The sequence below is a fragment of the Cynocephalus volans genome, chromosome 3, assembly GCF_027409185.1.
Source record: "Cynocephalus volans isolate mCynVol1 chromosome 3, mCynVol1.pri, whole genome shotgun sequence".
Lineage (NCBI taxonomy): Eukaryota > Metazoa > Chordata > Mammalia > Dermoptera > Cynocephalidae > Cynocephalus > Cynocephalus volans.
Window position 1 is genome coordinate 101,841,162 of NC_084462.1, and position 13,515 is coordinate 101,854,676.

The window sequence follows — 13,515 nt, forward strand, 5'->3', positions numbered from 1 at the left end:
ACTCATCTTTTATTCCCAGTTCTTAATAGATAGCATTTGTTAGCCTGTTTTTAATATCTGTGTGAAAATAAAAATAAGACATTATTGAACATGCCACATTTCAGACATCATTAGGTTCTTAGCAAGTTTGTGGTGCCATTTTTTGTCCATAGAGCAGATGTCTGATTAAAAGAATAATTCAAATATAGATATTATTTTCCTTTTCAGGTTGTCTTGCTCTTCCCAAGTTGAATTTGCAGTTTTTGACTCTTCATGACTACCTCCTAAGGAACTTTAATCTCTTCCGCTTGGAATCAACATATGAAATTAGGCAGGACATCGAGGATAGTGTCAGCAGAATGAAACCATGGTTAGTAAATTGATTCCAGTTGTAATGAAGAGATGCAAACGGTGACTGATATACTTCCATCAGAAACTTTATTAGTATATTTAGAAATAATATACCTGGCATGAAGATGCCCTCCAAGATGGAGATATTTACTCTTTAGGAAATTCTTTAATGTGAATTAAAATATATTGAAAGTGCTAAAATATGTATCTGGGTATTTGGGGGTGGGGCTGGGGGACTGGAGATAAGGGACAAGAAATCATCATGCTCAGGGAGGGAAGGGAGAAATGTAGAGTAGGTTGGACATTAGTAAAAGTGTAAAAAGGAAAGTATAGGGTTTGGCCAGCAGGCCTGTACTAGGCCAGGACAGTTTAAGTCCTGGACGAAGTTTATGAAACTACTCTTATGACTGTTGCCAGTAGTCTCTAAGTGAATCAGAGAGGATGGGGGATGTCTCCAAACATTACACAGAGTGGTACACTGGAAAGTCTTCTCTGGCCCTCTATCCATAGATTACCTTGAAAAGACTAAATCATTAGGATTTACTTTTAGGGCCAGATGAGTAGGTCTGATTATTTGAGGAACTCTTTTGCTTAAATTTGACTCCCCATCTGCTAGTTCATGTCTGGAATTCCTTTAGCTAAGAAAAATCTTTTATTCTAGTTATTGTAGGCAGATTTGCATTTCAAGATTTTTGAAAGTTGATTTTTTTATTCATGACTGACTTTTGGTAAATGCTCTTCATTCACTATTTCACTCTAAGTATAAAATTGATGGAGGTAAGTTATATGTCACAAGTGATTGTAAATGAGTAAAATTAATTCCGTGAAATAGATTTTTATTACGTTATAGTCATACCATATATACATATAAAATTATACTGTGTTTTATGTGAAAAGCTTAACATTTTTAATGTGAACTGATTCAGGTATTTTCCAGACTTCTTTCCTTACTAATTACAGAGAGCTACCATGGACACTGTGATTATGATCTATTTTTTTCACTTCCATATTTTATTTTATACACAGTTTTATTTTTTTAATTATTATGTGAAAAGTTATTCTGGGTGAAACTATAAAACACAACACAAAGTATTTTTGACTTAATAATCAGTTGAGTCAGTAGGCAGGCTAGCACTGTGAAATTTGTATACCCTCTGGCTGATCCTCCCTGCCCACAGCTTTGCTGAAATTATTGCCCATTTTTCAGACCCCGGGGGAGTGCTTGATCGGAAAACTTCCTTACGATTTATTGTTACCTTGAGCTTATGTGCTCAGATTCTAGACCTAATTTTGGCCATTTTATGAACTAGGGATTTATTAACTAGCCAGTTAACAAATAGAATTCACTTATATTTTCCTTAAGCATCAAATACAACAAAAATACTTAGAGTTCTTATGTTCTATTAATAAAGGAATTTTTTTAAATTATGCCATTTTCTAGTAGGAGGAAGAAAATGTCACTTTTTGGAGTTAATTCATTCACAATTGTAATAATAAATTTTCCTAAATTTACATTCTTTTTACGCATCATTGAAAACTATTAAAAATGATGAGATCTAAAAAGGGGCCAGCTTCTTTCTGTCCCATCTATCCTAAAGGTAGAAATGAAGCAGAGGCATTTTTATTCATTACATGATTCTAATATCATGTTTTCATCCTGCTGGAACCACTGAACAGTAATAGGAGAGGGTGTGCTCATAAGAGGCAGAAATCTATACTTTTTAATGCTTCACGTTTCAAGTAGGTTTCATAAGAATAAGGAGTAAGAGGAGTAAATTAGTGGTTGCCTGGGGGTAAGAATTGACTACAATTGGACAAGAGGGATCATTTTTAAGGATGACGGAAATGTTCTAAAATTTGATTGTGATGATGGATACACAACTCTGTAAATTTACTAAGAATCATAGACTTGTACATTTACAGTAAATAAATTTTATGGTATGTAAACTATAGTGCAGTAAAGCCATAAAAAATGGAGAAGGTGATAGGTATTTCACAAGGGCTTAACAAAGTTAGTCTTTTAGAAATTGTCCCAGTACTAATCAATTTGTTGGACTGTAGAATTTTAATTTCTCTCTTTGATGTTATGAAGTTCTACAATTTTTTTGTTGTGACATAAAGCCTTTACATAGGATGTAGTTTATCTCTGTAAGCATGCCATTTTTAGGAGTACTTTCCAATTTTGCAGTGCTGCTGCAGATTTTATGTTACAGATTTCCCATATACACTATTTAATCTAAAAACTAAAGCACTACTTAGACTAACATAAGAGGAAAGAAAGAGTATTTGGATGTTAGTGGTTCTGGTTATTGCAACTAGATTATTTTTTCCTTCAATCCATAAGAACTTCTTTTAAATAATTTAAATACTGTGATCTAAAGGAGGCATTTGTATAGATATAATCATCTGTTTGCTTGTTTTTAATTTTATAAATTATAGCTTGTTCTAAACCGTATTTGAAGCACCTTATAGAAATATTTAAAGTACAGAAGATAAAATATTAATAGTTAATCTATTGATGAAGAGGGGAAAAAGATGAGAATATAAAATAAAACTAAGTAAAGCTGTCCTTCAGAATTGAAGAAGAGATAAAGACAAACAAAAGCTGAGGGAGTTCATCATCACTGAAATACTAAGGGGAGTAAGAAATACTAAGGGGAGTTCTTCAAGCTGAAATGAAAGTACAATAATTAGTAACATGAAAAGACCCCAAACAGATAAAGCAATTTTGATCAAGAAGAACAAAACTAGAGGCATCACACATCGCTATTTCAAATTATATTAGAAAGTTATAATAACCCAAACGGTATGGTACTAGCATAAAAACAGACACACAGAGCAATGGAAGAGAATAGAAAGCCCAGAAATAAATCCACACATACACTATCAACTAATCATTGACACATGTGCAAAGAATACATAATGGGGAAAGGATAGTCTCTTCAGTAAATGGGATTGGGAAAACTAGAGATCTGCATGCAAAAAAATGAAATTGGATTCCTATTTTATACCATACACAAAAATCAACTCAAAAATAGATTAAAGCCTTAAACATAAGACCTGAAACCATGACATGCCTAAAAGAAAACACAGGGGGAAAAGCTCCATGACATTGGTCTTCACAGTGATTTTTTTGGATATGATGCCAAAAGCACAGGCAACAAAAGGAAAAATAAACAAGTGGGGACTACATCAAACTAAAAAGTTTCTGCACAGCAAAGGAAATAACGAAAGGCAACCATCTGAAATGGGAGAAAATATCTGCAAATCATATATCTGATAAAGGGTTAATATCCAAAATATATAATGAACTCATACAACTCAATAGCAAAAAAAACAAATAACCCAATTACAAATGGGCAAAAGACCCGAACGGACAATTTTTCCAAAGAAGATATACAATTGGGAAACAGGTACAGGAAAATGTGTTTATCATCGGGGGAATGCAAATCAAAACCACAGTGAGATAGCAACTCACATTTGTTAGGATGACTGTCATCAAAAAGTCAAAAGATAACAAATGTTGGGGAGGATGTGAGGAAAAGGGAATCCTTGTACACTGTTGGTGGAGATAGTACAGCATTTAGAAAACAGTGTGGAGGTTCCTCAGAAAATTAAAAATAGAACTATCATATGATCCAGTAATTTCACTTCTGGGTATATATCTAAAGGAAATAAAATCCTTGTCCTGATGAGATATCTGTACTCTCATGTTCATGGCAGATTATTTGCAATAGCCAAGATACAGAAACAACCTAAGTGTCTACCAAAGGATGAATGGATAAAGAAAATGTGACAATATGTGTATGTGTATATATATTATTCAGCCTTTAAAAATAAGGAAATCTTTCCTTTTTCAACGGTGTGGATGAACCTGGAGTACATTATGCTAAATGAAGTAAGCCATATACAAAAAGGCAAATACCGATGATCATACATATGGAATCTAAAAACATTGAACTCATAGAAACAGAGTAAAAGTGTGGTTATCAGAGTGGAGGAAGTGGGGAGATTTTGATCAATGTACTAACTTTCAGTTATAAGATTAGTAAGTTCTGGAGACTTAATATATAGCGTAGTGACTATAGTTAATAAGAATGTATTATATACTTGAAATTTGCTAGGGGAGTGGATGTTAAGTGTTCTTACCACACACACACACACACACACACACACACACACACACACACAATGGTAACTGTGATGATGGATGTGTTAATTTAGCTTGATTTTGGTAATGACTTCACAATGTATACATATATCAAAACATCACATTGTATTCCTTAAATATATGTGAGGAGTCTTCAGAAAGTTCATGGAGAGATTCATATTATCTTTCCATTCAGTTTTTTCCATGAACTTGTTGAAGAACCTTGTGCAATTTTTATTTGTCAATTGTACCTCAGTAAAGCTGAAATAAAATAAAACTAAGTATGCTGGATTATTTTTTTCCTTGATAAAATGGCTCAGCTCCAGAATGCTCTTATGTACATAGTTTTATCTTATTTTCTGAGGGAGGTGTATTCCTCTACTTCCCTTTCTTTTCTGGACTACATGTACCTGTTTTGTACTATCATATATACTCCCTATATATTGAGAGTTAGATTTACTGTTTAAGTTTAGAAATAAGGAGTTCTAAAGTTAGGACTGAAATACTAGCTAAACATGAATTTTTACTTACTGGTTTTACTTGTCTAAAAGTTGGGGAAAAGTGGTTGTTTATTTGAGTGATCATGTGTTTCTTTGCTTTTCAGGCAATCTGAGTATGGTGGTGTAGTGTTCGGTGGTTGGGCACGAATGGCCCAGCCCATTGTGGCTTTCACTGTAGTTGAGGTTGCCAAGCCCAACATAGGTGAAAACTGGCCTACTCGAGTTCGTGCGGATGTTACCATCAATCTGAATGTCAGAGATCACATCAAAGATGAATGGGAAGGTAATTTTGTATTTCAAAAAGTGAAGTTACCTTTTGCCTTTTTAGTTTATAGACTTTCACTTAGAGCATTAACAAAGTACTTTTACTAAATGTTATCCTTTTAAATTTTTATTAAACTTTATCCTTGAACTTTTATTTAAATAATGGCAATTATCTTTCTAAATATTAGTAGTAAAAATACCAAGTATCATACAAGAATATTTTAATAAAGGGCATAAAATTGCATGCATATCAAAGTGCTTTGAAAATAGGAGTTTGCAAAGTTGAGAGGAGATCAACTTAAATTTAGTAAGTTAAATATGTATGGATGTGTAGGATCAATATAAAAAGAATAAAAACATTCATTGTTACTAAAGAAAAGGAGAAAACCCACATATAATTTGCACACATATGCAGAGTAAATAAGGAAAATTGGCATTTTCAAAAGATAAAAGCAGCCAAGGTGAAAAGAATAGGGATGCACATACACTTTGGGGAAAATAAAGATACAAAATCAAAATTAGGCAATCCCAAAAGGAATTTTTAGGGGTGTAGTAAAACAAAGAAATAAAAATAATTTATTTTCACTAAAAGGAAAAGAATCAGTGATATCAGTTGTACTCAAGGATATATAATGATTATAGAGAAATTAAATGAGTTATTTCCCCTATTTTTTTTACTAGGAAAGATTTTAGGGAGAAGTGTTCTAGGTCACAATTTAGAGGCAGATGTGTTCAGAGTTACTAAGTGCAATATGTTGGTAACATCTGTGCCAAAGTAGCACATGAGATGATTTTTAATTGGCACTTTCATATTTTTAATCCCAGCTGCCTGAGAGGTCTTACATGCTGTCCTGTTGTGAGAAACAGTAGTGGGTAGATTTTATCTCCTTCTACCTTCTTGGCATGCCAGAAGGGAAAGAATAGTCCCTTACTGGATCAGTTTTCAGAATATTGTTCCCAACACAGCTGTTTATAACGTTAGGGACTATATGATATATTTATTGAAGAATTCTGAGACTGTCCAGCAATGAAGCTGGCCAATGTTTAACAAATGGTTACTGTAGTGAGTATAGTTTGTGACAGACTGTTTTTGTGAATCCTTTTTTTTTCACGAGAGTTCCAATCTGGTGCATTGTACTTCTAGGATAATGTGCGCCTTTATTACTGCTGAGCCTTGAGAAAGACATTAAGTTGCTGGAGAAGGTCTTGTACTTATTAAAAGGATATATTAAACACTGTTTTACACAGTGGGTAATAAAAAGGTAATTAATTGGGTACCTCCAGAAGTAGAATGGTTGGAAATTTAAAAAGACTCTATAGAAATGTATAGATGACAGATGACAGGGCTGCGTTATAGTGTTAAGGGGAAAAAAAGGTGTTTTTTTCAGACACCCCCTTTCTTCTGTTACTTTGGAGACTGCTATCTGAAGGACATGAAATAGTCATCATTTTTTTTTCTTTTTTCTTTTAAATATTGGCCTCTGGTAGAATGAAAAATAGAAAGGGTAAATTTTGATGGGCAAGATAGGGAATAGTAGAGTATTATGGGACAAGTGATTCATATCACGAGGTACAGTGGGGAAAGAAGTGTTTTCTGAGAGGCCAGGGCCAAATTCATCTCCTGTGTTAATCACAAATGGGGTAACCAAATAGAAAAAGGGAACAAAAAATGAGAGAGGTTGTGAACAAACATGAATATTGTCTTATGAAAATAGAGAATAGTTTTGAAGATTTTAAACTAAATGCTATAAAATATTCCTCTTGTCCCTTTGAGAAGGTGTGAAGCTCAGGCCCTTATCTTCTCTATTACCCCAATTTAAAATTAAGGAAACAGAATTAATGAAACTGAAATGCCGATTCTGCTTCAGAAGGCACAGCTAGGATGGGGTGGATACAGATGATTGGAAGGAAAGAGATAGTTGAGCTCATTGTAATGTAGGTTTTTTTTAAATGTAGATCTCAGATATCCCACGGTAAAATGATCTGCTTTAGGAGGGAGCAAGTGGTCATCCCTCACTAATGCCAAAAAGTAATTTCTGCACTGATAACGACTAAATGACTTCTCAAGGCTGCTTTGTCTGTAAGACTTAGATATTTCTAATGAGCTATGCAGGTCAGATGTCATGCAAGCAGTACAACTCAGATAGTAGAGCATTTCCCCTTAGCTCTCATTGCTTCTCCTGCTTCTTTGCATAGAATTTATTGGGAAAGAAATAAAGTCATTATTATGAATCAGATTTATTATTTCTACCTTTACCCACACTTGAACACCACTCCAAATTAAAGCAAACCATAACAGTTTGAGTACAGTAGCCACACACTCACTGCTGATTTGATTTAGTTGTATTTCTTGTTATCAAAGTTGTAAGCAAGCATACTGTTCAAATTTGCATTTATATCATATGATGCCTAACAAAAATGGATCAAAAAAGATGAGAAGATTAAGTGGTGTGACATTACATTCCGTGAGGTCTAATTTTATATTTTGTCTTACGGTTTCTATACTTTTAATAGATCTGGGAAGTCATTTGAGTTCATTATTTGGTCTAATGACTGAGAAGCTATGGACTTTGACACAAGTCTGTTTCTTGACATTCACTAATAAAAAGTTTTACTGTTTGCCAACAGAAACTATATATGTTCATCCGTCTTTCTCAAGATGATATCTGTAAACAGCACTTTATGTCTTAGTGAATTATTCTTGAGTTGACTCGTTTTAGTGAAATATAAGCAGGTTGTCTTTGAAATGACACTGATGGATAGTTTAAACTGATGTTAGAAACCTGCTAAATATGATGTAGATGGATTATATATGCCAGCCGTATTTTTGGTTACTTATTAAGAATGTTAGAAATAAGAATGATGATGAGTATCCAGTTTTGGAGCTGTAGCATGTCTTGGAGGGCTTATTCAGTGATGTATTTGTGGTATAAAAGTTTCTAATTTTAATATAAAGGGGGATTTTCATTTTAATGATTGCTATCACATATTAAATACTAAATATCATAGGGAAACTCATAATTATGTTACAGTACAAATATAATCATTGATCACCCTGATTTTTAAATGTTTTTTATGTCTCTGTTCCAGAGATAAATGTTGAGAATTTGCCAACAAAAGGATGAAAACAGTGAAATTCCAATAAATGAAGATGTCTTTATGTTTCACCAGGTCTTCGTAAGCATGATGTATGCTTTTTAATTACTGTGCGTCCCACAAAACCTTATGGCACTAAGTTTGACCGGAGGAGACCTTTTATTGAGCAGGTTGGCCTGGTTTATGTCAGAGGCTGTGAAATCCAGGGCATGCTGGATGATAAAGGACGTGTCATTGAAGATGGTATGGTGATCAGTATTTTTGAAAGAATTCTCATATGTGTACAGAATAATACATTTCCTTGCCTTTTTCCTTTTTGTTTCTTAGGTGATATTTTTTTAGTTGTTTTACATACTAAATTGACACAAAGGATTATGTATTAAATATGTGTAGGGTACTTACCACACAGTCTTTAGAAATGGGTGATATGATTTCAAAATTCCCATGTTAGGTATTAGAAAGAACTAGATTTTTTGAAATCTTTATTCAAAACTTTCCTTTATACTGCTTACAATACTGTTTTTAAAAACCTCTAAATACCTCTTACAATTGTTCAAGCTTTTTTGTATTCAGTGATATATTTCTTAATTTTTTCTTAAGTTTTACTGTTTTTATTCATTATAGCAGTGATTCTCAATTGAGAATGGTATTACCCTATATTTGGAAATATGTGGTGATATTTAGGTTGTCAAACGACTGGGGTAGTAACAGAGAATGCAAGCCATTGGCATTTGGTGGAGGGGGCCAAGAATTCTAAGCATCTAAACAGAACTGTCTTATAGAAGGAGTTGCCCTGTCTGAGATGCTAGCATCACCCCATTTAAAAACACTGCTTTGCAGGGTTAGTCAGCTCTTTGATTATTTTATGCTTATTACTGATTATCCCTTTGAAATCCTTTCTTCTATTGTCCTGACTTCCTTTATAATGCTTATTATTAAATTATAAATGCATCCATGTTTAGTGCTTATTTTATAATTCAGTTGCTAAACTTCCCTTGAAACTTGAATGAGCTTCTACCACCTGTGATTTCGAGATCACACCATTGCTTACCTGATGATGATTAGGCTATTCATCTCTAGAATAAAAGAAAATAAGAGAAGGGAAAGGAGGATGGGGGGAATAAGCATAAGGCCACATAATGAGACCAAAGTTGCAGTGCCAAGGCTCCCCCCAAAAACAGAGGGAAGGCAAAGGAACAAGAAAAAGCCTCTGGGCTTTCAGCCATTAGTATCCCATATTTCTGTGCATGTGAAATTTCCTTTCATACTGGTGATATTAGGTATGGAATGTAGAAGGATGAGAAGTGTGGTCAACTTCTGTCAAAGTAAGGAATAAGAAAACAGTGTCTTAAATCTTAAAATACATACATTTATTTAACCAGAAAGTATTTATTGAATACTTACTATTTATAAGGCAGAAGTAAGAACTGTGAGTGACTAACAAGAATAATAATAAGTTCATTGACTTCTAAGAGCTATTTTAGTTGAGGACATATACAAATAATTGCAATTCATGGCATTGCATCATAAACATTACATGACTATTGTGGGAAGAAATAGTAAGAATTTAGAGAAAGGAGAAAATACTTTCAGATTCTTGGAAGTTGAAATGGATGAGTGGAAGGCATTGTAGTTGGTGGGGGGGATTGTTGGAGTTAAGTGTGGACAGTTTACTAATCATTTCTAGAAAAGAAATACTGGTAACTGAACTTCGATGTTTGAAAAGTAGGTGTTTCATTTAACAGAGTTTTTCAAAATGTCCAGGACCTGAACCCAGACCCAATCTTAGAGGAGAGTCAAGGACATTTAGAGTGTTTTTGGATCCGAACCAGTATCAACAAGATATGACCAATACTATACAAAATGGAGCAGAAGATGTATATGACACTTTCAATGTAATAATGAGGAGAAAACCAAAGGAAAATAACTTTAAGGTAATTTTTGGCCTATGTAACTAAAAGTACTATGTTGTAATTTAACTTTTAAGACATAAAAGGTATTGGGTAAGAAAAAGATTTGTTCACAAAATAATAATCACTGCTTTTATTTTTATTCTAAATAGTCCTCTTAAATTCGTAACATGTCAGTTAAATTTAAAAACTTAAGGAAATCCATTTGTTAAATCTATTTTGTCTTTTGAGAAGTTTAAAAACTTAAAAATATAAATGAATCCAGGTGTTTTCTAAAGGTCAGCCTCCTTCCTTGCTTTTTGTATATTAGGAACTCAGTTTATGCCCCAGTATCAGATGAAGAAAACTGTTTGCTTACTTATTTATTGGGGCTTCTTTTTTAAACCAAAAGTAGGTGCACTTCTAACTCAGTTTAAGAACACAGATATGGAACCTCTAGGCTCCGATTATGATATAATGTATTTATACTTTACTCATTAGTGGAAAAGAAAGGTTTGGGGGCTGTAGAGTTTTACTTTTATAATAACTGTGGGGAGAAGGGTTCTAGTAATGGAAGGTTTTTAAAAATTATTATTTGAACCAATATTATAAAACTTAAACATTGAGCAGTTCTAACATTTATTTGGTAACATCTAGCTTTTGCAGAAATAGAAAATGCCTTTCTTTTCTCTCTCCCCCAAAGTGCAGTATTTCTTACATGTTCCTATCACTTTATTACCTTTTCTTACCCATTGTGATTAAAAAAAGAAAACCGAAGAAACTTGTCCATCTCACCCTGTTGTTGAAGACAAGAAGGATGGAGGTATCCTTGATTTCTTTTTGTCTCACACCCCACATCCAATCCATCAGTAAGTCTGATTAGCTCACCACCTCTACTTATGCCATGTTCAAGACACCTTCATCTCTCACTTCCCTGCTTCCGTTCTTACCCACTAATCCCCTTATACTCTTCTCTGCATAGTGGCTGAATGATCCTTTTAAAATGTAAATCATAGCTTGGTCCCCCTGTTGAGCATTCTTTAATGGTTTCTCATCACAAAGTTCTTGCTATAATCCAATAGATGCTGTCAGTATCTGTCCTCTGGTTATCTCTCCAGAATCATTTTCTAACACTTTTCCCTTATTCAGTTCTTGCCAGCCACTCTGACCTTTTTGCTATTCTTTAATAATCCAAGACCGCACATGGTGTTTCTTCCACCTAGACAATTTCCCCTGATATTTATGTGGTTTGGTCCCTCACTTTACGTGTGCAATGTCACCTCCTAAGAGAAGCCTTCCCCGGCAGCCTTAGCTAAAGTAGCATCTCCCCTTCTCATCATTCTCTGTCCTATTGTCTTTATTTTTCCTCAAAGCCCTTATCATACCTGATGATTATGCATTTGTTATTTATCTGACTTCCCCATTAGAATGCAAGTCTGTGAGGGCAGGGTCTTTGTTTTGTCTCTCAGCATATCTCTAGCACCTAGAATTGTGCCTAGTATATAATATGTGCTTAATAAATACCTATCGAGTGAATGAAGGATGGAGAAATCTAAGAGTCTCCAAGTTTTGCTGTACCTAGGACAGTCGTACATTTAATCAGTTTTCAGTAAATGAATCTCAGTCATGTCACTAAAAACTAAAAAAAAAATTTTTATGTTCATTTTTTGACCATTTTATTTAGTACCTATGGTGAGTCTGATTTTGTTCTAAGTTACGTGGAGCTTATAAAGATGAATCAGACACAGCTTAAACCTTTAGGGAGCTTATACCACTAACATGGGAAGTTAGAAATGTAAACAAAAAACTACCATGAAAGCTTAGAAGGTGCCACAAGCCATAAGAAGGGTGCAGATAAAATTGTCATGGAAGTTCAAAGGAGGTATTCCGGTTCTGTTCCAAGGAAGAGGGGGAATGATTAACTTGCCTGTGTTTGGGAAAGAAAGAATGCTCTTTTGGTGTTTTTGATGTTTCATATGTACCTGGGCAGCATCCCTCATTTGTTTCCTTCTCTCTTTTCCAATTCATACAGCCTGTCCTAATCTGGATACTTTACTTCTTGCCTGGACAGTTGCAATAGCCTCCTCTTTCTCTATTCTTAGTCTCCTTAAAGAGTCACCTGTTTTTGATACATTTCCTCCTACTGAAATAACACTGACCATTTTACTCTGCTTCTCAAAACATTTCTGTGACTTTCCATTAATGATGAAATAATTCAAAGCTCCTTCACAAATCCTTTCCTTGAGCTAAATTAAAATGCCACTTTCCTAATGTTAAAAGTCTCCCTGTGTCCATCTCTCATCTACAGTGGACTGTGTTCCCATTTTATTTAGTAATATTCTTCGCTGTTTGCCACATTCTGCTGTAGTTAAGGACATATTTTATTTCCCGCTAGAATTATAATTTCCTTAGTGAGTAGAGCCCTCATCTTATTTATCATTGTTGTGTGAACCTACTCATTTATCTGACTATTCATCCATTTGCTTTTCCTATATATTAACTGTTCTAGATTCTTGCTTTTGTGGAAATTATTTTTTAGTGGGGATTAAACAAATGATAAGCAAATAACCAAGTACCTGACCAAGAGAAGTTCAGGTAGTGGTAAATGGAAGAACATAAAATAAGACAATTGATTAAGAGTATGATTAACATATACTATCCTGTTATTTTCAAAAGTGAGATTATATAGCATTTATTTAAAAAATGGATGATTTGCTTATTTATTTTTTGAAATTAATAGCCTAGCCTCCTAATTCCATATGGGGGATAGATCACTTTGTTGAAATGTTTTTTGGAAAGTCTAAGAATTTGCCTTGGCTTTTGGTAATTACTTTTGATGTTGTATATGTGTTAACTACTATAGTGATCATTTATCATTGTCCTGATTCTTTCATTCTGAAATTTTGTTTGATATTTTCTACATTTTTATCATGTTAACTATTTTTTATTTCTCACAATGGTAATTTTAATATTTCTGACTTGTTATATTGTTATAGGCATCGGGAGAAAATCACCCTTTGAGACTGATGTAGAAAAAGAGAAAAAGATTTTATTTTCCAACGGCTGGGACCACACCAGCCAATTCAGGGTGTGGCAGGGGGTCACCTTTGTTCTCAGTTTTTAAAGCTGCAGGTTTTTAAAGCTACAAGCGCGGCAACTCTGTCCCGATCCCCCGCACTGGGAGTTAGTAACCACTGCAAGCAAGCTAACAGTACATAAGCTAATTTTGCAGTTAGTGGAGCGCCTCCCATCCCATCCCCACTTTCCCACCTAACTTTTACACAAT

General features: G+C 34.1%; 1 protein-coding gene across 3 annotated transcripts in view; it reads left to right on the plus strand.

The window, feature by feature from the left end:
• The window catches only part of AQR (aquarius intron-binding spliceosomal factor), a 106,188-nt gene that overhangs the window by 38,746 nt on the left and 53,927 nt on the right, over positions 1-13,515 (plus strand). For all 3 annotated transcript variants that reach the window (XM_063088742.1, XM_063088743.1, XM_063088744.1), the window contains 4 exons: positions 208-349; positions 5,085-5,263; positions 8,416-8,583; positions 10,105-10,274. In XM_063088742.1, coding sequence (XP_062944812.1) covers positions 208-349; positions 5,085-5,263; positions 8,416-8,583; positions 10,105-10,274 — 659 coding nt within the window. The remainder of the gene's footprint in view (positions 1-207; positions 350-5,084; positions 5,264-8,415; positions 8,584-10,104; positions 10,275-13,515) is intronic.